We start from the raw sequence: 27,728 nt of genomic DNA, 5'->3' as shown, positions 1-27,728 counted from the left end.
ACTGACTTCTACATGTGTACACTACCCCTCATGTACATAAAATAAAATCGTAAGCCAAGAAACTTTTGGAAGCCCTGGATGGGTCTGTAAATTAAAAGGACCTCGACAAAACCAAGACCAAGACTTTTAGCATAAATAAAGGCTTTATTGGTCAATTTGGATAAATGACAGACTGGCATAAGCTCAATTAATTGTTTCACACATTTAAGACCCTGGGATGACAGACAGAGCTAAGCTTATTGGCAACAGGAAGGGAGTGGGAAGAACCTGAAGGCTTCTGAAGTTTAAGAACGCTATCGGGACCGAAACCAACGTCCTAGTAGCAAATCCAGAATGGAAAAGGGATCATCCAGAGCTGAAGATCTCTGAGAGTCTGGATCTAAGGAAGGAAGTCCTACCAAAAAGAGAGAAAAGGTATCAAAAGGGAGGCATATCCTTTCCCCAAAATGTTAAGAGATGGGCCTTTTGAGACATACTCTTACCACTTCTGGAACTGTCACGGGCTTCTTGATGGGTCACTGTGGTCTCCCTCCGGCCCTCACTGTCTACCACAGTGCGGTGTTCCTCCACGGTCTGCAAGAGAAATCCCAATATATTCCTAACAGCACTATGCTGAGTTTAGTATTTTCTTATACTGGTCCCTTTCCCCAGAGCATTATACTTCTTCCTCTCAACTCACCCCATCTGGCTTAGTGATCTTGGTCACAGAGATACTTTTGAAATACGATTTGGGCTGGGGTTGAAGAAGCGGACCCAGACCTTCCTGGGAAACCTGGGAGTCAAGATCTGGAAGGGCAGAGAGATGACAAGCCAGGAGAGAGTGGAGGGCAGGTAATTAGATAAGTGTTTCAGGAAGAACCTTCTGAGAGAACTTCAGGAGAATGGTATGGTAAATGGGCCTCCTTCTAGACTTACCTTTGTCCTCTTTGGCTCTAGAATGGGGACTCACAGGCCATGTATCATCCAACTGTAGAAGAAGCCACACACAATCAGTGAAAAGACACCTTCCAATCTTTTTTTTTTTTTTTTTTTTTTTGGTTTTTCGAGACAGGGTTTCTCTGTATAGCCCTGGCTGTCCCGGAACACTTTGTAGACCAGGCTGGCCTTGAACTCAGAAATCCGCCTGCCTCCGCCTCCCAAGTGCTGGGATTAAAGGCGTGCACCACCACCGCCCGGCTCCTACACTTTTAAGATTCGTTCTTAACTATGCATTTTTTTTTTTAAAGATTTATTTATTATATGTAAGTACACTGTAGCTGCCCTCAGATACTCCAGAAGAGGGCATCAAATTTCGATATGGATGTTAACCACGAATTTAAACTAGTAATTAAAAAAAAAAACAAAAAAACCACAAAGCACAGTATTTCCATTTTCCCTTTGTATTCTATTCGAGTTCTAACATTGCAAAAAGAAAACAGGAGCAGTGGGGTTGGGAAGGCGGCTCATAGGTTAGGGACACTTGCTGCTCAAAGGTCAGGGACACTTGCTGCTTTTCTAGAAGACATCAAGCAGCTCAGAGCTCCAGGGGATTTAACACCTCATCACCGCAAGCACCTGCACCCAAACAAACTCACATGAGCACACATACATATACAAAATAAATAAATCCTAAAAACAACAAACAGCAACAAAATCCTAACTAACAAACTCAGAGGCAGGAGATCCCTGAGTTTGAGGCCAGCATGGTCTATATAGCAAGTTCCAGGTCAGCCAATACTACAGAGACTCTGTCTCAAAATACATAAACAAACAAATCAAATAAAATAAGAGAGCGGAGGGGACACTCTTGTAGAAGACCATAGTTTATAGTTCCCAGAAAGAGCATGGTGGCTCATAACCATACATAATTTGAGTTCCAGGGGATTCAATATCCTTTCTGACCTCTGTGGGCAGAGGTACATGTGGTACAGAGACATTCAAGCAGGCAAAACACTCATACATATAAAAGAAAATAAATAAATCTTAGATGAGGTGTGGTGGCACACATTTAATCCAGAGGCAGAGGCAGGCAGATATCTAAATCTATACAGTGAAGTAAGTTTCAAAACGAAAATCCCAATAATGAAGAAAATCCGGATAAATGAACTAATTAAAGGGGCTAAAATTGCAACTCAACTCTAAGAGATTCCACTAAGGATTTACAGTTCAGGTGCAGAGAGTACTCACCCTATGAAAAGGTCCCTGGGTCCCCCAATCTGGAGCTGGTTTTGGGGATTCAGGTTTTGCATGACTCTCCAAGACCCCCTCAAAGATCCTGGGTTGGTGACTATCTGGGTACTTAAGCATTGAGTCTCGTAGTGTCTGCCCCTCCCGCAGTCTCTCACCAGGTGTTTCTGACTCAGGACCTGGAAGTTCTGTAGAAAGTTGGTAGGTGATTCTGGGATAGGAAAGGCCTTAAACATTTTAAATCTTTTAAAAATCAATTTCTGTAGACTATCCCAACTACTCTGCAAGTTCTGTTATTCACCACTAACCCACTAGAAACCCACAGGTTCTCCCTCAGGGAAATTCACACACCAGGAGAGTGGGAAGGCAAGGTCCAGGCCCCCATCTCGCTGAAGATGCTATTAAAATCTCGTACTAGATCATCAAAGCCAAAGTTGCCGTGGAATCGCATCCCTCCTCTGGGGCTGAAGCTGAAACCGAATTCCTCTGGAGGCTGAGAACCATCAAACGCATAGCTCTCTCGACCCCACGCGCCTCTGTCTTCTCCCGCTTCGTCATCATCATCATCGTCGTCATCATCTCGAGTCATCCCTCCAAAAAAAGGATCTCTGTGGCTGAGAGTGAAGGCAAATAAGCCACGAAGACTTCAACAGTGTCTAAGCCATAAAAATCAACCCAAGGGCAGCAAATTGGGCCAAAGAGGGGTCTGGGCAGCTGAAAACACAGGAGATCTGGTTTCAGAACAACGCTGATGGATCTATTAGGGTTTTGTATTGTTTCTAAACAGAGCCTCTCCACACCTCCCAACAGCTGCCAGACGACCCATGGTTTTTCTTCAGGGTCATCCTGCCTACTACTAATCGCCCAATTACCTGCTCATGGTCCTCTTCCCCAGACCCCCATTGTTTTCTCCGCCCAGGTCCCTGTTGCATCACCCAGGTCTGGAGAAAGCTGCCGTTTCTGTCCTCTTAACGACAGCTTTGATTACTGTGGCCGGGTGAGTACTCAAGAATGCGATCTTTGACAGGATCAAAGGAGTTGAAGGGGGCGGGAAAGGAAGCTTTCCAAAAATATGATGAAGGGGTCAAGTGTCCACCAAAACACTCCTCCCGTATGTCCAGCCCAGAACTATTCTCACCTCCGAGGTCCAGGAAAGCCGAAAAAGCCTCGGAAAAGATCAAAGACGCTCATTCCCGTAGGGGCACTAGAAACTTTGAAGTTCTGCAGCCCATGGACAACAAGAGACCACCACCAGCTTACGCTACCCTGTCGGATATAGCCAGGGCTCAGCGTTCGCTGCCGGAAAGCAACCCTACGATGCGGCGTTGTCGTAAAAGTTGCAAGCCGGAGGAGGAAGAGGCGGGGCTGACGGTGCTCCTCAGACACGAAGCTTCTATACGCTACCTTTCAGTTTTAAGTGAGGGTGGACGTGCGAAATTCCCACTGTCCAAGATCACATCCCTTCTAGGTGATTCTTCCTCCTGCTGATCTGCCAGGCCCCCAAGGGGTGTTTCCGTTTCTCTCTGGAGGGTCCCAGGTAGCCGCCAGAGGGAGTGGCCTGTTCAGAGGCCTGCTTCACCCCAGGATCAGAAAACACCTCCCCCCTTGTGTTTTGTTTCTAGACGGATGTCCGTGACGTCTAATACTAGGCTAGGCGAAGTGTTTTACCTAGTTCCTTAAACCGCGATTTCCCTACTGCTGAATAAAGATGCTAGGAATCTCTTCAGCTAGTAGGGAGTTTTTAAGCTTGTTTTTTTCGATACAGGGTTTCTGTGTGTTGTTCTGACTGTGCTGGAACTGATTGTAGACCAAAGGGGCTACAAACCCGCCTGCCTAATGCCTCCCAGATGCTGGGATTTAAGGCGGTTACCACCACACGCTGCTGCTTTTTAAAAAACTAAACAGATGGCAACTAACAAGGTAAGATTTGTAGACTAGGCAGGAACGAGAAGCTACTTAATTGTGTCTTGGGAAAACCATGCTGTAATGAAACTTGATGGTGTTTTAATCCACTCGGGAGGTATAAGGCCAGTCTGCTCCTCACTGAGTTTCAGGCAAGTCGGTTAGAGTGAGACTCAGACTCAAAATAAACAACCTCCCTCACCTCAGCACAGAGGATATTTGCAGTTTTGGAAGGCTGAAACAGGATCTCGAGTCCTTGGCAATATGGCTCTTACAAAGAAAAATGAAACTTCTCTTTCACGTAATTGAAGTCCAAAAACCTTTTAGTACACCATGCCCCCACCCCAGGTCTTGCTCTAAGATCATCCGTTCTTTTCCCAAAATGTAGGCATTTCAAAGCCACATAAAAGAGGTGTAGTGCTGAGAACCTTTAACCTTAGCACTCAAGAGGTAGAGGCAGGCAGATCTCTGAATGTGAGACCAACCTGTTCTCCACACCAAGTTCCAGGCCAGTCAGGGTTACATAGTGAGACTGTCTCAAAACATAACTCAGAGAACAAGAACTGCTATACTCCTCCAAAGAGAAAAAGACCCTAAGATTTAGTTCTGCCGGCCAGCAGCTAATGCTGGCTTGAGACTTCAGAATCCTTTAAAACCATGCTTAGATTCCCACAAGGTCCTTTGCCTTTTAAATGTCCTTAGCTCCTTCCCCTTTCACTTCCTGAAATGTGTTGTAGATGAGGCAGTTTCTAGAAGAAATGAAGATTTGCAGTAGTTCTTTCCAGTCACAGAATGTAAAAGGAAATCCCCTTAAGGGCAAAATATTAGCACATTAAGGTGAGAGATCTTAAAGGGCAAAGATTTCACTTTATTCCACAGCCTTCGAGCCTGCTAGAGGCCCCAGTTGGTACGGTAATACTTATTCACCAAGCTGGTCATCGACGAGAGTGAGGATATCCTAGACGGAGCAAGAATGGGCAGAGGCTGAAGGTAGAGGTTTGGTTTTTTTTTTCTCCTTTTTTTTTTATATATATATGTATATATATATATATATACAAGACACATTAATCCATTAAATTTGAAGACACAGTACAAAAAAAAAACACTTCAACTAATCCATCTGACAATGCTGTTCATATTTATGACGCCATTTTTTTTAGTGTGTGTGTGTGTGTGTCTGTATGTGTGTGTGTGGTTTGGTTTTCCTAATAATAAAGGAGGAGACTTAGGGCTGTTGGGCTGATATATATTTGGGGGGGGAGGGGTAACCTTCCCACCTCACCCATACACCACCAGGGTGAACAGGAAGAAGTGAAGGAAAGGCAGGTCCCACAGCAAAGTTTCATAATCTTGAATGCAAAGAGAAAGGAGGAAGAGGAGGGGAGGGGAAGAAAATACAAATCCTATAATACATACAACAGGGTGGGATGGTATAGGGATGGGACAGACATGAAGCTGAGGTGTGGGATGGGCCGCTGGGGGTGTGGAGCAGCGGAATCGCCCCACATTCTTTTCTCTCTTTGATGCTGTTTCCATAGTTTCCAGGCTGAGAAGCCCTCTCAGAAGATGGGACAGGAGAAGAGGGTCAGGGCCTCAGTTGGCCCCCCAGCTGTAGCTGTTGTAGGCAGACTTGTTGGTCTGGGGCTTCTGCGGGATGGAGCTGGTCTGGCTACGTTGCCCGCTGCCCGTCTGCAGGGGAATGGGAAGGTTATGGGGGAGGAAAAAGGTGTCTAGTTAGTGGGACCAATCTGTAACATCTTCAAGTGGAAATGTGCAAATAGTCACGCTCTCTCATTTTTTTTTTACTTAGAACCTACTATGAAGCTTACTTTTCAAGCACAGAAAATTTGGTCTACATAGCCTCTTTTACAAGGTGACAGTTTTTTTTAACCTTAAAGTAGAGGAAAATGAAAAATGGACAAGAAAACTTTGGAGATAAAATGGTGAGTTGGTTCTATTCTTGTTCAGTTGACTTCCCCACTACCCACTGCCCTTGTCTAAAAAACAAACAAAGCAACTATGAGAATTCTGACCTTTTCAAAGTGAGTGATGACAAGGTGATTACATTCTCACTCATCTCTCTGAATGCTGAAACATAGAAAGCTATCTTTGAGAGCAAAAAAGCTCTATTTTAGTTGCCCAGCCACCTACGTTGGGGATCTTAAGAGGTCTCTTTTACCACCCTTCAGATTCTCCCACCACCACACATTAATTAATGTGAAACCAATTCAAAGCCACAAAGACCTGAGGCATCAGGCTCCAGATGCTGCCCCAAGAATCTTTTCAATTCTAGTAACCAAGTGCTTTCCAGAGTTGGGGAGGGTAGAAAGATAAAGAGGGTGTTGAGGGGGGTAAGGAAGAGAGAGGATGGGGAGGCCAGAGAGCTTAGCACAGTGTTTCTGTTTGTGTATCCCGATTTGTGATTGGGTAGGCTTTTCAAGTTATCTGAGGCTGTGGAGGTGAAATGGGGACTAAAAAGGTTGGTTCAAGCATATTATTCAGTTTCATTACCTGCTCCTCCTGCTGGCGCTGGCAACAGAGAATCATCTGCAAATATGGTAGCTGAGGCAGAACCAGGATATATGGAAAATAAAGGGACAAACTTTTGACAATAGAACTCCACTGTTAGAAGGGAAAGCTATAATGTCAGGGAAGGGAGAAGGCTGGGAGAGGTTAGAGGGAAGGTGTGACCCAGGTCTGACAGGATAAGGACAACTGTGCCATGGGAGGTGGAAGAGAAAGGTACCAAAGGAACCGGATTAAAAGGGTTTCAATCTGGCCCATTCTTTCATGTTTCCTTTGCTAACTGTTCATGTTATGTGCGCTTGTGTATGTGCTGTGTGCCCCTGGCTGGCACTGGTGAGGGCTGGATGAAGGTGGTGGTAGGAAGGTTAAGAAAAGGAAAAGGGAGGTAGTTTTAAGGGATAGGAAGGAAGAGGAAGGGAAAGGAGAGAGGAGGGAAGGGCTGTTACCTGGCCATCCTGCTGCAGGTGATGGTGAAGGATTTGAGAGTGTGGCTGCTGATGTGGGGTCAGAATATGCATAAAGGGGGCAGGTGGGTAGGCAGCAGCTGTGGCTGGATTGATGGGCCCTCCACTTCCTAGGGCTGAAGGCAAGTTGAAGGAGGCAGCAGGAGTACCGGAATGAAACCCTTGTTTCTCAAAGGACTGCTATCCCAGGAGAACAGGAGGGAAGACAGTAAAACATGATCATTAGAAGAATCCTAGGACTTTCTGAGGCCAAACACCCTTATCCTCAGAAGCAATAGCATACCTCAAGTCAAATATTCAGAAGTCTTAGTTCTAGCTCTGTCTTTTCATAGTTCCATGATCCTAGGCAAATTAACTACTTAACCTCAGTTTCCTCATAAATAAAAGAAATATTGTTGAGCTCTTGTCGTAAGGATCGAGCAGGAAGATGACTGAGCACACCATGAAGTATTAAATTGGCCAGGCATGGTGGTGTATACCTTTAATTCCAATTACTTGGGAAGCAGGTAGATCTTTGGAGTTTGAGACTAGTCTGGTCTACACAATGAGTTCCAGGTCAGCTAGGACTACAAAATGAAACTTCTTCAAAATAAATAAGTAAAAGTAATTTCATGAGAAGATAGAGAAATTTGCTGACTAGTCTAAGCATTCCTGCCTCTGTAGTTTAGCACAAATTCAAACTCCTTAGATATTTTAGAAAAAATGAAGATCTTATTGGGACAGAAAAAGGATAGACAACAGATATATCTGTAAATAACTCAACAACAAACACCTCACTTCATTCCCACCTTTGGTTATGGACTTAGAAAGAATAAAACAGAAGCCTAGAGACAATTCATTTTAGAAAACGTAGGACAGGTTCTTGACAGCATTCCTGAGGGTTGTTCTAACTTCAACTCCACCTCTTCTATGTTCATCCATCTCTTTCTACTTTCATCCAGATACCTACCTGGGTTTTGGAGTACACAGAACCCGATATATCTGGCACGCCCGTGTTACTGGAGGTGACTGACACACCTAGTGGAGGAGGAAAGAGAGGATTAGCTCTGTTGTTAGCCTAGCCTCTGTTTCTAGGACACAGTGATGTCTGCAGCTTTTCTAGCTGTGGCACTGTAAAAGAATTTTGGTATAATTTTTCCACTTTTACGTCAGTTCTGAGATGTCAGAATTCATGACACAAATGCTGCCTAAGAATTCTTTTGTCCTTTATAGATATTATGTATGGAATATATATATGTGGGCTGCTTTTTGAGGGGAACAGGGGGTATTAGCAAAATCTCAGTAGTGTATGATTTGGAAGCAAAAGGATAAAATAAATTTAGTGTCCATTGTGAACCAGTCTACTCAAACTCCACTTAATTGTGCCCTTTAAGACGGGTAAGATTTGGCTCTTTCTGTTCTATAGACATTAAGGATTTTGCTCAAAATCCTTACAAATCCACATCATTAAGTAAGAACAGTCTAGTGCAGTCCCAGAACACTTACTAGAATCCCAGTTTACTTAAAGTCTCACTTTTCTGGTTGTAGAATGTCTAGGCGTATATCTTTATGAATTAATGGGCTGAAACAAGATAAATTTCTAGTTTTATAATTTTAGTGATATGGTGCATAGGGAAGACATAGTAAGGGGTAGTCCTTGAGCCTATACAGAATGTAAAAACAATGTCGTTTTCAGTCTGTCCCTGAAACAACAGCTTTAATCCAGACCTAACTCATATAGGTCTCATTTCCTGTAGAAAAATTCCTTACCACCACAGTTCAAATAATAGTATAATCCATTTTGATTTATTCTCAAGCTGAACTGAACTTACTACTATACTCTTTCTTCCTGAGAGTCTAAGTCAATAAATCAAGAAAACAGGAAAAGCAATGGGATCCTCTAGCATCCTACTAGAGACATTTTAAACAAAAATGTAGAAAATAAGTTAAACTAGAAATTTAATTCACAATTGAAAAAAAATACATTATCAGTTCCTGTAAAGATAAAAAGGAAACCAGAAAAACTGCATTCCTATGCTCTTAGATTCCTGCCTCCAAAGGTACATTGTTGTTTTATAAGGGAGCACTCTGATGGAGTTTTGTTTTGTTCCTGAGAAGAAATGTATTAATGACAAAAATCACAAGGAATACTCCATTCACTCACAATTCAACAGTCTTCATACAAATTCCACAGCCACAACTCTCCTAACCAACCTCTAGAACAAAGGTAACCTTTAGGAGTTACGTTCACAATCATTTAGAATCTTCCAGTAGAATGTTTGTCTTTAAAGGTTAAAGATTTCGTCGATGATGAAGTGCTTGTCTAGCCAGAAGGACCTCTAGCACCGAGGGAAAAGAATTTAACCCTTAAACCCTACCACAACACAAGTTCTGAGAGTGCCCTTCAGAAAGACCAAATATAATCTAGGAGGAAAAAAGCGCAGAACCACAGAAATAAAGCATATTAACTGCATACTTGGAAGGCACAGAGTAAACAAAGGGAAAAATACAACAAACTCTTTTGGAGGTAGCAGAGATTTTCTTCCTTCTCTTTTCAGACCCAATTTCTATCTAACAGAACAATGGGTAGCAGGCATAACTTTAAGTTCAGTTATGAAAGGGGCTAAAGCTAGTCAGAGGTTTGATGTAGAAAGGAAATAAGCCAAGATATAAATAGAACATTTTAAAGACAAAATCAGAGACAATGACTTATTTTTACTAGCTAAGTGCATATAGCTGGTCTGGTTACCGTCTACAAAGAGAAGCCAGGGTGGTTGGTTACACAGGATGGGAGAAATACTAACTGGATTCTTAAGCTAGGTAGTAAGGAGTTAACTTAGTTTTAGCAAGTTCCTACTTTGTTTTGTTTTTTACCTAAAAAGTTTAGTTTCAGAGATCTAAAAATTGCATAGAAGATAGGAGGAACCAGGAATGGGGCTAGAGGGAGAGAAGTTCTGTATAGTAGCTGTAATAGCCTCTATTTAATAGAAAACCTAAAACAACAACAAAAAAACAGGCATTGGTTTTCCTATTTTCACTTGTTATCCCAGAGATCCTCAGAATAGAGTTCTTCTCTTTTTCCCATCCCACATGTCCTGCCTACCCCAACTCAATAGTTATACAGATCATTACAAAAACAATGTAGGTGGTAGGCAGAAAAAACAAGAACACATTTCTTTTACTTAGCATTGTAGCAACTTAGAAAATTGATTACACTCCATAGGACCAGAGGGGTAGGAACTACTAAAGGAAAGCTGGATATATGGTTCCAATTAACCAAGATTGGTAGTATCATTGTTCAAATTTATGTTATAAACCAAAGGCTGATAGTGTGCCAGTCGGTGAGTGCATGGAGATCAAATTTTCCACCAGCATATCTGACCAAACATCTCCCATACATCTTTGGCTATATCCACAAGTTTAAAAAAATGACTTACAAGTAATTCATTATCTCTGAAAAGCCATCAAAGGACCATGTTCCCACTGGTCCCAAAAAGCCTGAAGTCATCAACTAATTGATCTTTAATGACCTGATGAGCTACCAGTCAGCCTTTGAGAACTAGATGTAGAAATTAAATCTTAGATGATAGTTTCCTAACAACAGCTTTGAACACTACCTCTTTTCCCTTTCATCATTTCATGACACTCTAACTTCTTATCTTTCCCCTCAGCCTATGCCAGAGGCAAGGGGATGACCTATATGAAAAAGTAAAGACATAAAAGCATGGGAAATCAGTTTTGTTTTTGTTTATTTATAAATAGCTTTACCAACCAATCAGTAGGCTGGAAACAGACTGTTTTCCCTCCACCCAAATTAAAAACCACTAAACTAAAACACTAACAGCTCTTTGGCTATACTGGGGATTGATTGAAAAAGCCACCCTCCACCCTTTATCCACAATACAGCATTGGCTCCTAGTGTCCAGAAAGACATGCACGGAAAGAACGCAGAGTTAGCTAAAGAAATACCACAGTTTATTGAAGACTACAAATATTTTGTTACAAGTTGGAACTACATGCCTTCCAGAAATCAAAAGCAACAGCAGGTGTGTGCATTGATGCTTCGGAGGTGCTGCATGGCTCGAACTCGAAATGGGTAAGACAGGGTCAGACATATGGGGGAAAGGGAAATGGGGAACGGGCAAGTTCAAAAGCCCAGAAGGTATCCACCAACTCATTTCCCCAAGCCACGCAGGCCATGGCCTCAGCTCAGCAGGCTCTCCTCAGTGGTCTGGTTTCTGAAACAAGACTTCAGTGCAAATTTATACACACACACAAAACACAGCCCCCAGGCTTGGGCCAAATTAGCTCTCAGCCGTCCAGAAATGCTTGTAAGGGGGTGGATATTTTCTTCCTAAAAGGAATCAAATACATAAAGATAAATGAATTTAGAGGTTGATGAGGAATATAATGATAAGAGCCCTCTGTTGGGGGTTAGGAACTGGGGGTTCTCAAAAAGCTGCTATAACAGATTTCTGAAATCTTAAGGTAAGTAAGAAGCTACGAGTTTCAGAATCAGATTCCAACTTTCATCAATCACATACCCTTTAAAATATTTGTAACTGGACCGCCAGTACCTAAATGTAGTACTAAATTTTGGGATGAAGCCACTCCAAGTCAAAAAGCTTATACTTCTCTCCCCACCAAAGATTAGGCTAGGTCCTGCTCAGTCAGAGTAGTAGCCATAGGAGTACGGGTATTAAATCTCAGCAGTTCTTCAAGATTTGTCAATTAATCTATATCATGACCCAGGCTTTCTGTGCTCAGTTCTCTAATCACTGAAATGCTTAGTTATTTACCCACCCAGAGCCCACAGAAAAGTGAAGAAGACTGGTTGCTCCCTCTAAATCCCATAAAACTATGGGTTTTTATTTACATAAAAATGTAACCAGGCTACAAGCTTTTAAAGATAATTCAACCCTTATCCCTTAGCAACTGCACCAACCACCTCCCCCAGATTCACCTAAAAGTCACTTTAAAAAAATTACATGGAATTGTTTCCAGTCCTGTACTAGAGCCAGATACGGGTATATACCTATTACATCATTACTCAGGAGAGAGTGGCAAAAGGTTTGCCACAAATTTGATGCAAGCCTAGGCTTCATAGAGACCTAGTCTCAAAATTAATACAAAACAAAAACACAAGCCAGATGTAGAGGTGTACACCTTTAGTCCCAGAACTCTGGAGGCAGACAAATCTGTGGATTCCAGGTCACCCTGGTTTACATATTGAGTGCCAGGACAGGTCTACATAGAGACACCCTGTTTCCAAAAACAAAACCAAAATGAACCAAATTAAAAAATATATATATAAATTCAACAACACAACAAGAACAACAAAACCCTACAAAAACAAAATGTTCTTTTTATCTCCATCTTCCAAAAGCAGGACATCAGGTATAGAGGCCAGAGGCTATGTGTCCATAAAATCTGTATACTTCCTTCCGTGCCACCAGATGTGCAATAGCAACAAGACTAGCTATATAAATGAAGAAGCCTAAGGGTTCAAGTCTCACTCTAATGAGTAGTCAATCATGTCTACTTGTTTTTCTCCACATTGTAGGTCTTCTAGAGAATTAAAAAGGGGGAGTCATGTAACAAAATTAGTACAAACACATTTATGCCAAACATATTGTGCACAGTATTAGAAATCTCTTCTCTTCAGAACTCTTCCACTCTCAGTGCCATGCCATGGATACTACCATTTTCCCTCACTGTCATTTCAAAGAAACTCGGGGTCCTTGCTTTATTTCTCAAACTCAGATCAGCCAACACTAGTCTTTTGATCATTCCCACTGTGAATAGTGGATACAAATCCTAGCATAAATCTTCAAAGACACCTAACTCAGCCAAACAATGGCAATTATGTGTCAAGAGTTAGCATATCCTTACTGACTTTTGAGTGGGTCTTTTTCTATCTACTAATATACCACACAGACCACTGAGCAAGGGTCAAAGGTAACTTACCAGTGTTGTATCCATGAGACCCATATCCACTTGGCTGTTGGAAAGGGGTAGCCGAGGCATTCACACTGACATTCACACCATGCTGCTTGGAAGAGGTAGGAGCCACCTGAAGAGCAAGAAGGACAGAAAAGTAATGACCCAGCAACAGATAACATCTGTCTCACTTGTCCTTCAAAGACTAGACATTTAGGTAGATACTTATCGTAACATAGGCCAGTCACAGACTGAACAGTGAAATGGGATCATTCTTGATAGTTAAATGAGAAAATTCTCACCACCCCACATATGCTCATCTGGCCCCTCGTTCCTTGAGATTATGGAATTTCTAGGAGGTGGAGCCTTGCTGGAGGAAGTATATCAGTAGGATAGGATTTGAGGGTTTGTGCCCTGCCCCGAATTCTTGATCTCTCTACTACTTCCTGCTCCTGGGACCTCACCATTATGGACTCTCTTCTTCAAACTGTAAGCCAAACATCAACTTTCTACTATGAGTTGCTCTTAATCATGGTATTATAAAATAACAAAAAAGTAACTGATACAACTAATGTTTTTAGAATTGACCCAAGAAATCAAAAGGTAGAGTGGTTTAGAGATAAAGAGACAATGGTTACAGGGAAAGGAGGGGCAGCAAAGACACACAGTATCATAGTCCTCTTTTGGATAATTCTACTATCAGGCAATTCTTGTTCTAATTAAAAATTTCATACCCTTTATTCCCAGGCCAGAAATGGGCCAAAGGTACAAGTTATCTACAAGTTATCCTCATGTATTTCTTAAGGAGTCATGTAGCTGTGAAAGCAGCTAGGATGGTGCTCAGGACTGGGATCCCTTACAACAAGAAGACCACAACCACTTAGTTACTCACAGGGAACACAGCAGGCCCATACTGGAAGGTGCTGGGGAGGCCCGGGACCCCTGTGTAGTATGGCAGGCTGGTGTAACTATAGCCAGGAGGCAGCGCCGGGTTCAGGAATGTCTGCTGCGTGGTGTGGTGAGTCTGCGTCTGGTTCTGTTGGGGTTGGGCCAAGGTTGTGGCTGGGGCTGGGGAGGAGGCATCCCCGCGGCCGAATTTGGTGAGGTCGCCTATGAAAAGAAGGGCAGCTATACACTCTATAATGTGCAAAGAGGCTTCCAGAATGACACCTCCCAATGTTTGTTTGCCAACTTGTTTTCTATCATCTCCATTGCACCCTTGTTTCTCCAAAGCTTGAAGGATAACAATAGTTGAGGAAATTGAAAAGATAATGATTGGTCAGTCATGTAAAAACAAACAAAAATCAGCCAGGTAGAGGTGACTTTGCACACCTTTAAACCCAGTATTCAGGAGACAGAGGCAATTGAATCTCTGAGTTCGAGGTCTACAATAGAGTCAGTTCTAGGATAGCCAGGGCTATACAGAGAAACCCTGTCTTGAAAAACCAAAAAAAAAAAAAAAAAAAGCCAAAACCAAAAAAAGCAATCATACTTCCAGCGAAAGATGGACTAGCTAAAAACCAAAAACACTCATTAAAGTTGAGAGTATAGTTCAGTACTAGAGCTTATACTTACAATGGTAAAAACCTGCATTCAATATCCAGAACCATAATGCCGAGAAATGAAAGTAATAATATAAAAAGATGTCACAGGGGGCTGGTGAGATGGCTCAGCAGGTAAGAGCACCGACTGCTCTTCTGAAGGTCCTGAGTTCAAATCCCAGCAACCACATGGTGGCTCACAACCATCCATAACAAGATCTGACTCCTCTTCTGGAATATCTGAAGACAGCTACAGTGTACTTACATATAATTAATAAATTAAAAAAAAATGTCACAGGGAGCTGAAGAGATGGCTCAGTAGTTAAGAGTACTGACTGCTCTTCAGAGGTCCTGAGTTCAATTCCCAGCAACATCTCACAACCATCTGTAATGGGGATCTCATGCCCTCTTCTGGTGTGTCTGAAGACAGAGACAGTGTATTCATATACATAAAACAAAATCTTTAAAAGAAAAATGATGTCACAGGAACATATTCATAGTAGAATTATGAAACTCCCAGCCTTGATTCATCACATCCATGATAACAAGGGATAGGGAGGAAGAAAATTCACAATTCTGCCAAAAATCTTAATTATGGAACCCTTCTTGCTTCTACCTCCAATTCTAATTCACCTCCCTGTATTCAGCTCTATCCCAATCCTACCAGAGTAAGGGTTGCTGGCCAGGCTACCATCCCTCCCAGTAAGTGGAGTGGTGGGTGTGGGAAACGGGATACTGTAGTAATCCTAGAACCAAAACAAAAGAGCATAAATTAAATTCCACTCATCCTTTATCGTAAAAACCACAAAGATGAATAGAAGCATGAGACTGTTGGGAGTATTGCAAGTTATCCAGTTACTGATTTAAAAGCTTACAACTCATATGAACTCCAATTAATCTGGCATACACTGTTCTCCTCAGCCTGCCATGAGTAGAATAAGACAAGGTCTACGGATATGTTCATTGGGTACACATTAAGGTCTAGTAGGACCAACAAGGTTTAATATTATACAGATCTTCCCAGCTAATTTTTGAGAACACAGGTTCTTCTTTTTCCTGACGAGCTTCAGAAGCTGAGTGTGGAGATTGACTCAGTAGGTAAGAGTGCTTATTACTACTTTGATCTCCAGCATCCATGTAAAGAGGTGGGTATGACCATGGGCATGTCTATACCAGTAGCAAGTAGGATATATGGGTGGGTGGGCAAAGTGATAAAACAGGATACACTTAATATTGTCCTCTGGCATCTGCAGTCATATGTACTGCATGGGAGGCAGAGGCGGATGGATCTTTAGAGTTTGAGACCAGGATAGTCTACAAAGCAAGTTCTAGGCCAGCCAAGGTAGCTACACAGTATGGCTATGTAGACTGAGTGGTGGGATTAAAAGCATGTGCCACCACACCCAGCTCATCTCACAACAACAAAAGCTGTGTATGGTGGTACTCCCCATAATCCCAGCATTTTAAGATTCTGAAGCAGGACAACTATCAAGGCCAGATACAGTCTAGGGAGATTCTGTATCAGTACAACATAATCTGGTCCTGTTGAGGAAGGCTTGTAAATCTAACTACTACCAAGTTTTAGGCTATCCTAAAATAAAAAGTGAGTTCAGCACCAGCCTGAGCAATTTAATGAAACCAAAAGCTCTGAAGTATAGCATTTGCCTAAAATGCAAGAGGCACTACACAAGTCTTAAGACTGACTGGGTATTGTGACACATTCCTTTAATTCCAATACTCAGGAGGCAGAGGCAGAGACAGGCAGATCTCTATCAGTTTGAGGCCAGCATGGTCCACAAATTGAATTCCAGGACAGCAAGAGAGAAACACACAGAAACCCTGTGTCTAAAACCAAACAACCAAATAAAAAAACCTTAAGACATTAAAAAAACAGAGGTTGGATGTGGTGTCACAGGCCTTTGATCCTAGTACTCAGTACACATAGTTAGGTCTACGTAGAAAGACCAACTCCAGAAAACAAGCTAGACCAGGGCCATTACCTATAACTAATAACACACACACAGTACTTTATCTATGCTATAACACATTATCATTATAAATGTTTATAGTCCCAGATACTTAGGAAATTGAGGCAGGAGAATATGAGGTCCAGTAGTTTGAGGCTAGCCTGGAAAACATGGTAAGATACCTCTCCAACTAATCAAAAGAAAGGGTAAGAATACAGCTCAGCAGCAGAGTATCTACTTAGCATGCTTAAGTTCTAGGTTCAACCATAAGGGTCTCTAACAATAATAACAAAACAGAACAGGAAGCTGATGTTGATAGGAAGCATGTTAACAGTTTTATTATTAGTCCATTTGAGGTGTTATGTCACATGTGTTTTGGTAACCTGATTAAATTCCCTGTATGTGTGTGTATATGCATATATAATAAAGTATATGTGGGGGGCAGACTGAGAAACAGCTGTTTGTGACAATAATCAAACATCTGAGAATCCTTCCATCAGTTTTGTTTTTGTCCCCCTGAAAGAAAGGAAGTACAGTAGCCCAAGCTGGTCTTTAACTCACTATATAACTGACACGTTTTGAACTCTTGGTCTTCCTGTTTCCACTTCTCACACACTGGGATTACAGGCATGAGCTACAACTGATTTCAACAAATCAGTTTGCTTCGAGGTGGTGTGCATGCCATTAATCCCAGCACCTGAGGCATTAATCTGGAGGCAGAGGCAGAGGCAGGGGGATTTCTGTGATTTTGAGGCCTGTCTGATCTACAGAGTGAGTTCAAAGACATCTAAGGTTACATACACAGTAAAACCCTGCCTCAATGCACCTAACCCAATCCCTCAATTTAATGGTTTTTTTTCCAAATTTCTATCCCACATACTTACCAATGGAAATCTTGTCTGGAGCATCTGTAAATCATCATAACCATATACTTGTGGCTGCAAGACAGACATTTAACAACATTAATGGGAACTAGTCATGATGGCAGCATCCTCATTGTCAGAACAAAGATTTATTTCCTTCTGTTTTCTTTAAGTGGAAAGGAAAGTACAAAGAGATTAAATGCTTCATGAAAGGTCTTAAAGCTTTCCTGAAGCTACATACTATATAAAGACAAGGGCTGACATCAGGGCACCTGTAGGGGAGAATGGGTAGTACATGAACAGCAGGCTTTAATTTCTATTTAGCAGTCACTGTCTCTTGCAGTATTTAAAATTTGGGTTGAAATGTGAAGGATTCATATTTTATCCTCATTTTTCCATATTTCTAGATACAAAGTGTTACTGTTAAAAAGTATTCAATGTGGGGGCTAGAGGGATGGATCAACAGTTATGAGCACTGGCTGTTCTTCTAGAGGAAGTAGGTTTGATTCGCAGCATCTACAAGGTGGTGTACACCCATCTGTAACTCCAGTTCGAGGGAACCCAATGTTCTTTTTCTGCCTTCCAAGGGAATCAAGTACAGACATATATACAAAGCACTCCTAAACATGGAAATACATTTTTTTTAAAAGTATGTAATGTGAAGTTAGAGAGATGGCTCAGTGATTGAGAGCACTGGTTCTTGCAAAGAATGTAGCTCAGTTGCCAGGGCCCATAAGACAACTCAATGCTATGAGTAATTCTAGTTGTCAGTTCAATGCTCCCTTCTGACCTCCACACCTGTCTACCTCACATGGTGCACATTCGTAACACAGGCAGAACATCCATACGTGTTAAAAAAAGAAAAGAGAGATATGTAGGAAGGGAAGTTGGGAAGTTCAAGAAGGAATGAGGAAAATGAGAATACAGGGGTGGTTATGATCAAAATATTATAGATATGTAAGAAATTGCCAATTAATAAAAGTTATTAAAATAAGAGAAAACAAAGGCAGGCCCCAGAGGCCTATGCCCTTAAGCCCAACTCTCAGGAGACAAGAAACAGATCTTTGAAAGTTCTAGGTCAAAGTTACGAGTGCAATTTGGGCTGGGCAGTGGTGACATTGTGTTTAATCCCAGCACTTAGGAGGCTGAGGCAGGCGGATTTCTGAGTTTGAGGCAAGCCTGGTCCTACAGAGTGAGTTCCAGGACAGCCAGGGCTACACAGAGAAACCCTGTCTTGAGGGGGAAAAAAAGTGCAATTTAGATATTTCTTCTATTATCTAAACTTCTTCCATAGGGTAAAAATAAGTTTTAATTTTGAGATTGCACTCACTGTGTAGTGCTAGCTGGCCTAGAATACAGTTGGGTGACCATGTTGGCCTTGAACTCTAAAAACTGAACTGCCTCTGCCTCCAAAGTACTGGGATTAAACACAATGTCATGTGGCCAAAAAAACTGAAAAAAGATTTTTTAAAATTTATTTTTCTATCTTCAGATGTAGCTCTAGCTGTCCTGGAGTTTTCTATGTAAACCAGACTGGGCTCAAACTTCACAGAGGCATGACTGTTCCTGCCTCTGGCTTCTAAGTGCCAGGATTAAGGGCATTTGACAATACACCCAGCAAAAATGGGTGTTTTTAATAGAATTTTTATAAATATTTTTCACTTTAGTGGATACTGAATACTTAAAGGTGACAGTTAAGGTAGTTCTAGAATTGAGTTCTTAAAAGGCCAAAAAAAAAAAAAAAAAAAAAATCAAAGGTCCAACGAGGTAGAGAAGCAATAGCAATATAGAAAACCACTAAGAAACTGCACAATGGCCTTTGATGCTCAAGGTCCAGATCATAATTCACAAAGAATAAATACTCAGCAAAGGGCCCTGACTAAGTTTATTCCTTGCTCTACAAAAACGATTGCATTTTGAAGGGTGGAATCTGGACAGTTATCCCAAGAGCACTGGCTGTTTTTCCACAGAACCCAGATTTGATTCCCAGCACCCACATGACTTGTACAATTGTCTGTATGTAACTTGAGTTTTAGGGGATCCAATGCTGGCCTCCACAGGCACCAGGCACACTATGGTGTATGTAACATACATGTAAACAAAACCTCCAGATACATAAAAGCAAACAAATACACAAACCCTGTTACTTTTTTTGGCTAGTGATATAGCTTAGTAAGTAAGCAACTTGCCACCAAACAAAGCAAGCCAAACTGGAACCTGAATAAAGGTGAAATGGAAACTCCAGTTTCCTCTGATCTTAGCACATAATAGGTGTACACACACACACAAATTTAAAAAAACCATTTGCCCAAATGTGGGTACCATTCATTTATTCTGCTTTAATTATTGTTTTCCCTCTGAATCCAGAACTACAGAGAAGAGTCACACCATCCTCACTTTGTGGAGAAGATCCTTCAGTCCCACTTACCGGGTAGGCATGTAACAGCCCCGGAGCCATAATATATGGATTAGGCAACAATGGCGGGACTCCAGGAGGAAGGTTGGGAGGAGCTTTTCCTGAAAGAAAACATTTTTATGCTGTCATACAATTTACTATCTCCTCCATCCCAGAGGAATGCCACCCTCCTAGGCAAAGCTACCTGAAGTTGTAGCAACTGAGCTTCGAGTTGAGGCTGTGACAGTAGAGTTGCTGCCCAGGCTAAGGCCCAGACTACTGCCACTATTCAGACTGGAGGAGACACTGACCACTGGGGGAGGTGCAGAGACAGTGCTGGATGTAGTAGAGAAAGTGCTGGAGGAAGAATGTAGGTTCGCCTCACTCTCCACACTTGTATGCTTCAAAGGGAAACAGTAGAAGATAAAGAAAACAACGATTAGCAATAGGTTAGAGAAGATAAGCAATGTATGACCTCATCAAATCTGAAATTTAAAAAAGCCAACCCAGGGTATCAGGGTTTCTAGCTACATGTTCCTCGCAATTGCCCATTGGCCATCATCATTGTTTTTTTGTTCAGAAAAACTGCAAAGTGGCTGGGGACAAATTCCATAGGGACCAATGACACCAATTAGTGAGGGGAAAAAGCACAGAACTAAAAAGTGTATCACAGCCTTCTTTTCCACACCTTGCTTCACTAGTTCAACTTACAAAACTAAAATATAAGCTGGAAGAAAGTACCAGCTTTGACTTTAAAACTAAAATTTCATAGTTTAGGAAAGCTTTAGCCCTAATAGCTTTTCCTAGGCTTCTATAAACTTAACACCTTTCCCTAAGTAACCCTGGCAACCATAAAGTAATTCATCTGAACACCATTTTCATAAAGACGTCCTGCTTCATACCATTTTAAAGACTTATATTTCCCAGGCTAAGAACAAACACACTTATACCAGTTAAAGACACAATTTTTGTAGGAATTAATCCAGGGCCTTATGCCTGTTAGTGATGAACTCCATGACTGAGCTATAATATCTTTTTTTTTTTTTTTTGGAGACAGGATTTCTCTGTGCAGTCCTGGCACTTACTCTGTAGACTAGGCTGGCCTTGAACTCAAGAGATCTGCCTGCTTCTACATCCAAAATATTGGGACCTCCATTAAAAAAAACAAAAAGTGTATGCTGTTCTGCATTTAACAGAGAACATGAAGTCCTTGCCTATTTTCTGTGAAAAGGAAAAACACTTTTAATTATGCTCCATTAAGTGCAACTTCTGGACTCTTTTGACTTTCCAATATCCTTTTACTCTTTTTTCTACAAACTCAGTTGAGTCAAAGAAAATTTCAAGAACATCCTACTGGGTGAGCCAGGTGTGCCTAATACATACCTGTAATCCCAACACTAGAGAGGCAGAGGCAAGGGGAATTTAAAGTTAGTCCACATAGAGTTTGAGGGCTACATAGCAAGGTCCTGACTCAAGAAAGAGGAAAAGCCTACCAACCAACCAAAACAAACAAACAAACAAAAAATTACATTATGTGGGACAATCTTATGGTTAGAAAATTAAAACCACTTCCACTCAAGCATCATACTTACCAAAAGAGTGGATGTTGAAGTACGCCCAGAAGATGTTGATGAAGAAAGGGTATTCTGCTGTGTAGATAATGCACTATGAAGGAGAAAAGGTTGCCATCAGCCACTAACACAATGTTATGGTTTTATCTGACCTGGAACTCCAATGAGCAATTACCACAAAACAAAACAAATACCAAAGCAGAAGAGAGGAACAAGATTTCTGAGATCATACCGACATAATATAATGGCTAGTTTTTAGGGTTGTTAACAATCAAAGCAAGAACAGATTCTAAAAGCAGATAAATCTCCTTTGTCATTGTCACTTCTCACAAAAGCAGGGCTAATGTAGTCTCTAACAGGTACAGTAATAAAGACCAGACCAGATGGGCTCTGTTACTGAAACACACAAACCCAACTAAGTTCTCACCCCAAATTACCTGCTATGTTGTGTGGTGGTGGTATTTGGAATCTCCTCCGTATGGCTCAAGCCACTTAAGGAGGATGAATGCTGATTGGCTGTCGTCAGTAAGGAAGCTGCAGGTACTGTTTCATTGAGAGAGGGTATACTAGAAGTGGAAGGTGATTCAGATTTCACTGCAGAGCCTGTAGCACCTGGAAATAGGAAAACATTTCCCTTCATCAGAAAACAAGGAATTATCTATGAGTAAAGAAAAACTACAATCCTCAACTACTTGAAAAGAAAAAAGAATGGTGGGAGTTAGTCATTTATGTTAAGCACAACTCTTTTTGGACTACAGAGACAACTCAAGGTAGACTGCTTATATCAGGCCCTGGGTTCCATTCCTATCAGCACACAAACCACTTGATGACTTGACTCTGATGCCAAAATCCAAGTGGAGAATGACAATAGACTCCTGAAAGTTTTCTCTGACATCCATAAGTGCTGTGGCACACACATGCTTGTACTCACAATACCCCCCCCCCCAAAAAAGGATAAACCTAAATTTTAACAATCTAACTGAAATAGAGAACTTACTATGTATAGTAGTTCATGCCCATAATCTAGCTCATGGGAAGCTTACACAGAAAAATCACTATGATTTTCAGAGGAGCTATGGCTACAGCATGAACATGTGTTTCAAAAAACCAAATATGGCTGGAGAGATTGCTTAGCACAGTTAAGAGCAAAGGCTATTCTACCAGAGGATCTGGGTTTGATTCCCAGCACCTGCATGGGATGTGTGTATCTCCAGTTCCCAGATCTGGCACCTTCATATAGATATAAATTCAGGAAAAACACCAACGTACTTAAAAATTTGTTTTGTTTTGTTTTTTAAAAGATATGGGGTTAGACAGATGGCTCAGCAGTTAAGAGCACTCAATTCTTCCAGAGGACCCAGATTTCCAACAATCCACATGGCATCTGCAACCAGTTTCAGGGTATCTGACACTGGGCACATACTTGGTACACAGACACTCACACAGGCCAATGCCCATATACACAAAACAAAACAAAAGACCTCAAAAGATAGAGAAGTTGAAAACCGACTATGTATACATACACACACACACACACACACACACACACACACACACACACACACAGCTGAGCACAGTGGCACATGTCTTTAATTTCAACACTTGGGAGGCAGAATGGACAAATCTCTTGTGAATTTGAGGCCAGCTTGGTCTACACAACAGGGTCCTTCCTACCTTACAAAAAACGAACAACTCTACATCAATGTTGAGGAAAGCCACTAAAACCAAGAAGAAAAAGCCTGGAAAATGCTTACCTTCAACAGATTGCGTGGTCTGTAACTGCGTGGCCTGCACAGAGCTAAAACCATTCTGGAGCAAAAAAAAAAAGCAAGAACAGACAAGCTTGTAAGAGAGATGTTATCAGTCACTTAATTTAATTTTGGTCAAATATAGTTTAGGGAACCTGGAAAGATGGCTCAACAGTTAAAAGCATGGATTACACACAAACAGCACCTGAGTTCAATTCCTATCGCATATATTAGACAGCTCACAACCACCTGTAACTCCACTCCAGGGATTCTGGTGTCTCTGGCTTCTTGTGTACCAGCACTCATATGCACACAGCCACTACCCCACCAAATAGTTTAAAATAAAACAATTTTTAGGACCCATCCTGCTAGACAGGTACTTCAGACCATCTTAGGTATATGTTATCCCTTTTACCAGAGTAACGTAGATTTACTAATATATATATGCACCTCGAAGTTTAGCAATCTGATCTTCTATGAGGAAAGGACAGGTATTTGAGACAGTTTTGCCATAACCAATAAATCTTTATTGCAAAGAGAAATGTTCTGAATCTTGAGGGTCCTCCACATTTGCTGAAAATAATGTTTAGTTTACCAATCACAGAAATGTGCTTTTGTCAGCATTTCAGTTGGCACCTCCAAGACTGTAGCACCATTTCCAGAAAAGTGAAACAATATTAGAGGGACTTTGACCCACTACTTTGCTAACCAAGGCCCAGGGAATCATTAAACCACTACCTTAGCCTGAGTCAGGTCCTTCTGGGGTGATGAAGAGATGGAGCTGGGATACCGCCGCGTCTGTGTGGATCTCTGTTCATATAGAGGGCCCTGAGCATTATTTTGGGAGGTATAAGTTGTCGACTGAATCGGGCCACTCTGATAACCAGACTCCTGACTCTGATTAGATGAAACTGTAGATGAAGACTCACTGTGGAAAAGAAAAAAGTCTTAGGAAATGATGATGATCATCTATTGGAATAAAATACTTTCAATTAACAAGGAGAAATTTGTAAAAATCAGGCACTTGAGAGACTGAAGCACTCAGTGCACCCCTACACATCACACCTTGAAACCCTGGCACAAGAAAAATCATCTATTGATCAGTTTCATCACTGGTAGAATTTCTCAGAGTGGGGAAAACATTTTTTGAATTATGCTTCAAAGAAACTCTTAGCAGTGGTAGTGCACACCTTTCATTCCAGCACTTGGGAGGCAGGCAGATGTCTGAATTGAGGCCTACAGAATGAGGTTTAGGACAGCCAGGGCTACACAGTGAAAGTCTGTCTTGAAAAATCAAAAAACAAAACAAAAAATTTAAGATTTAATGTATACCAGTGTTTTGTTCACATGTATGCCTATGTATCATGTGGATTCTGAAAATCAAGTTGTGTACATGGTCAACAAGTGAACTTAACCATCAGGTCATTTCTCCAGCATTTCCCTTTGGGGCAGGTTGTCACTAGCCCTGGCTGGCTTTGAACCTCCTGAGTGCTAGGATTGAGGGTATCAGCACGCCCAGCCTGTCTTTCTGAAGTTTCTTACCTGAAATGGTTTTATTCCAATAGCAGATTATCACTAGTTTCTGTAACACAGCATTTGCTCTCATCTCACACATTTCCCCTACTCCCATGAGCCATAACAGTCGTCCAGAAAAAATTTTTTTACATAAAATCTCTATAGGCATCAGTGGCAATTATGACTCAACTAATCTGATCTAGACTAAAGCCAGATAGATACCTGTATTAAGGAAAAATTGATTATCTATGCATAAGATGGCTTTCCTTGATAACTACCAGAAGACAGAAAAGGTTCATTTATTTTTATGGCTTTTTTTTTTTTTTTAATTTTAATGTTTTTCCTGAGTTCCTATTTTTACTTTTCACAAACACAGTCCCACAAAAAATAAAGCACTTTTCACTGCAGGAGATGTCAAGGTACTGTCAGAATCAAACAAACCTTGAGAAGCTAGGGAGATGGCTCAGTTAGTACAGCATTAGCCATGTAACAATGAAGGTATGAACTGATACTGAACACCTACGTAAAATCTGGGAAGAAGACATTTATGATCTTCGTACACTGGGGAAATGGAGACAGTAAGTTTCATGGAGCTTACTGGCTATCCAAATTGGTCTAGTGAGCTCCAGGTTCAATGAGAGATGCTGATTCAGACAATGAAGTAGAGAGTGATTTTTGAGAAAGACACCTGATATTGACCCCTGGCCTCCAGATGCACGTGTATGTCTGCACATACATACAAAACAAACAAACAAACAAACTGAGCTTAAGACATTCTAGAAGTACCTAAATGGCATTTATCTAAATGTTTAAAATCATAGATAATCCTAGTAACAATGTATTTCTTTAAAAGCACACAACAAAATGCTATGATTGACTACTTTTATCCAGTCAGAGATATGGCCTCTCCAGAGGAGAAGTAAGCACAAAACTAAGCTACCAAAAGAGGTCTTCTGGGTGATGATTCCTCTACCTGGCCGTGCTGGTATACAGGCTACTAGGAGCCTGGCTTGAGGAGGCGCTCGTGGTGGGGGTGGACTCATAATCAGAAAGGACAGGCTCTGACCCAAACTGCAATGCCCCAAACTGTAGATTTAGCCCTGAGATATCTGCTGAGCCAGGCATCTCCACAGCCAGAGCAGGAATCTATGAAAAAGGTAGGAAAAAATATGTAAATGTTTAATACAATCTTTTTGTAGAAATAAAATTATTCCTTTCATCTTTAAATTTCCAAATAAACCCTTAGACTATCTTATCCTGAAATACCATAACCCCCCTTAAAACAGCATCTCCCTGAAAAGCTCAAATACCTTAGACGTCAAGGAGGTTTTCTTCTTTTGCTGTTTCAGTTTCTGCTGAGCCGGCTGAGGGCTGGAGGACTGGTTGTCTGAAGACCCCGGAGACATCTGTGGAGCCGAGGTGGATTTGCTTGGCAGAGGAGAAGAGGGGGGAGGTGGTGCAGCTGTCGAGGTAGCCACTGCAGGTGGCTTCTCCTGAAGGAATACCTCCATCATGGTTGAAGATGGGGTGAATGCCTGGCGCTTTGTAAAAGGACTGTGCACTGTTGAATCATTTGCACTCTTCAAATCTGCAAGAAGAAACACAATAAGTTATGCGCCAGTGATATTAATATATTCCAAGGAAATATTGTCCTATACTAATACTAGTAATAAGACCTTCAAGATTCAAGAACTCCAGCTAGCAAAATGGCTCTCAGTGCATAAAGATTCTTGCCACATCAATTTTTTGTTTACTTGACACAAGCTAGAGTTATTTGGGAAGAACCTCAGTTGAGAAAATGTCTCTGATTGTTGGCAAGTCTTTAGGGCATTTTCTTAAAAACAAACATACAAGTATTTATTTTATGCACACAGATGTTTTGTCCGCATCCATGTCTATGTACTATACTTGCCCGATACCCTCTGAGACCGTGGGGCTGCAATTTATTATTGTAAGTCACTACATGGGTGCTAGAATTGAATCCAGAATGTTTGGAAAAATAGCCACTTAATTGCTGAGCCATCTCTCCAGCCCCTGCATTTCCTTCCACACCCCTCACCTCGCCCACCCCCATTTTCCTTTTGTTGTTGTTTTTTTTTTTTTTTTTGGTTTGAGACTATAGCACTGGGTGTCTTAAATAAAATTTCCAGTGTAGACCATGCTGTCCTAGACTTCAACTTAAGAGATCTACCTGCTTGTGTCAGAATGCTATGTATCACACCTGGCCTGTATTTTCAGGATTAATAACTGAAATGAGAGTGCTGTGTAAGAAAATAAACTAAACAAACTATGGCGGGCAAGCCAGTAAACAGTTCCTCCATGAACTCTGTTTTAATTCCAGCTTCCAAGTTCCTGCCTTGCCCTCCCTATAAGTCAAGTAAATTCTTTCTTCCCTAATTTACTTTTGGTCATTTCTTCATCACAGAAACAGAAGCACATTAAGACATGTACCATGGCATACACAACCATCAATCCATCCAGCTACCCAAATTGCATATTATCAGATCCTTTCAAAACAACCACTGAATAATTTCTGTACTTCAGCACAGCTTAATAAAATCAATAGCCAGGTAGTTGTAGTGCACGCCTTTAATCCCAGCACTCGGGAGGCAGAGGCAGGCGGATTCCTAGACGGCCAGCCTCGTGTACAGAGTGAGTTCCAGGACAGCCAGGGCTATACAGAGAAACCCTGTCTCAAAAAACCAAAACCAAAACCAAAAAAAAAAAAAAAAAAGAAAACCAGAAAAATCAATACCACTGACCTACCTGTATATGTCACATATCTATAAATTATTCATTTTTTAAAAATGGTTTTAGAGCTTTATTTTAGAAAGGCAGGGAGAAAGAAGTTAGAAACAAAGAGGGCAGCTATGGCCACATGGAGAGAGAAGGAGGGCTAGAGATGAGTAAGAAAGGTAAGAGCTTAAGAGCTAAATTATCCATATTTAAAGTACAAAATACTAAGATGGCCACGGCCATCAAACTGAAGATAAATCAAAGAATTTAGGGCTAAGGTTTCTCAGTCACTAAAGTGCTGTGAAAGTATATAGACCTGAGTTTGACTCATTATGTGAAAAGGATGGGCACAGTATTATCACATGTGTGTAATCCTAGTGCTGGAGAAGCAGATATAGGAGAATCCTTAGGGTTT

The 27,728-nt window shown here is 41.3% G+C and overlaps 2 protein-coding genes, 1 long non-coding RNA gene and 1 other non-coding gene across 38 annotated transcripts in view; 1 reads left to right on the top strand and 3 right to left on the bottom strand.

Annotated features, from left to right (window-relative positions):
• Positions 1-124: 124 nt before the first annotated feature.
• On the bottom strand, positions 125-3,573 carry Hax1 (HCLS1 associated protein X-1). 2 transcript variants are annotated; one of them, XM_021157427.3, is made up of 7 exons: positions 3,305-3,573; positions 2,518-2,780; positions 2,167-2,354; positions 916-967; positions 680-786; positions 483-573; positions 125-394 (listed from the first exon to the last, which is right to left on the bottom strand). In XM_021157427.3, the coding sequence occupies exons 1-7, from the start codon at positions 3,355-3,357 to the stop codon at positions 294-296; spliced, it is 855 nt and encodes a 284-aa protein (XP_021013086.1). In that variant the 5' UTR covers positions 3,358-3,573; the 3' UTR covers positions 125-293. The 2 variants fall into 2 exon arrangements, with proteins under 2 accessions (XP_021013086.1, XP_085691848.1); XM_085835722.1 differs by having other exon boundaries at positions 2,518-2,880; positions 3,305-3,496.
• Positions 3,574-3,595: 22 nt separating this feature from the next.
• LOC110290734 (uncharacterized) lies at positions 3,596-26,177 on the top strand. Of its 2 annotated transcripts, XR_002377505.3 has the most exons (7): positions 3,596-3,634; positions 3,932-4,086; positions 4,948-5,058; positions 5,879-6,011; positions 10,944-11,133; positions 19,716-19,779; positions 25,927-26,177. It is a non-coding gene; the product is annotated as an uncharacterized LOC110290734 (long non-coding RNA). The 2 variants fall into 2 exon arrangements; XR_003836159.2 differs by lacking the exon at positions 3,596-3,634 and having other exon boundaries at positions 3,812-4,086.
• Ubap2l (ubiquitin associated protein 2 like) overlaps positions 4,916-27,728 on the bottom strand; it is a 56,763-nt gene continuing 33,950 nt past the window's right edge. For 5 of the 33 annotated variants that reach the window (XM_021157414.3, XM_085835712.1, XM_021157416.2 and 2 more), the window contains 15 exons: positions 25,888-26,165; positions 25,551-25,723; positions 23,801-23,990; positions 23,069-23,123; positions 21,752-21,926; positions 21,336-21,408; positions 19,949-20,144; positions 19,777-19,865; positions 17,370-17,423; positions 15,183-15,264; positions 13,870-14,087; positions 13,005-13,110; positions 8,008-8,075; positions 7,041-7,238; positions 4,916-5,026 (listed from right to left, as the gene is read on the bottom strand). In XM_021157414.3, the coding sequence (XP_021013073.1) occupies positions 4,988-5,026; positions 7,041-7,238; positions 8,008-8,075; positions 13,005-13,110; positions 13,870-14,087; positions 15,183-15,264; positions 17,370-17,423; positions 19,777-19,865; positions 19,949-20,144; positions 21,336-21,408; positions 21,752-21,926; positions 23,069-23,123; positions 23,801-23,990; positions 25,551-25,723; positions 25,888-26,165 (1,994 nt within the window). In that variant the 3' untranslated portion in view covers positions 4,916-4,987. Of the gene's footprint in view, positions 5,027-5,125; positions 5,758-6,579; positions 6,631-7,040; positions 7,239-8,007; positions 8,076-10,769; positions 11,392-13,004; positions 13,111-13,869; positions 14,088-15,182; positions 15,265-17,369; positions 17,424-19,776; positions 19,866-19,948; positions 20,145-21,335; positions 21,409-21,751; positions 21,927-23,068; positions 23,124-23,800; positions 23,991-25,550; positions 25,724-25,887; positions 26,166-27,728 lie in introns of those variants that run through there. The other 28 variants (XM_021157393.3, XM_021157398.3, XM_021157396.3 and 25 more) reach the window with 15 other exon arrangements.
• LOC115030722 (small nucleolar RNA SNORA58) lies at positions 15,345-15,480 on the bottom strand. The gene has a single exon (XR_003836320.1). It is a non-coding gene; the product is annotated as a small nucleolar RNA SNORA58 (small nucleolar RNA).

Source organism: Mus caroli, unplaced genomic scaffold (assembly GCF_978045245.1).
Source record: "Mus caroli unplaced genomic scaffold, Mus_caroli_1 scaffold_3, whole genome shotgun sequence".
In the NCBI taxonomy this organism is placed as follows: domain Eukaryota; kingdom Metazoa; phylum Chordata; class Mammalia; order Rodentia; family Muridae; genus Mus; species Mus caroli.
This window is presented reverse-complemented; position numbering and strand designations above follow the sequence as displayed.

Excerpts from the sequence above, each read along its gene's own strand:
- Hax1 (XM_021157427.3), bottom strand. The coding sequence starts at position 3,357 with ATGAGCGTCTTTGATCTTTTCCGAGGCTTTTTCGGCTTTCCTGGACCT. Across the intron at positions 968-2,166 it reads CCCAGGGACCTTTTCATAGG|TTGGATGATACATGGCCTGT; the intron begins GTGAGTACTCTC and ends CTTCTTCTACAG. Across the intron at positions 787-915 it reads TAGAGCCAAAGAGGACAAAG|ATCTTGACTCCCAGGTTTCC; the intron begins GTAAGTCTAGAA and ends CTGCCCTTCCAG.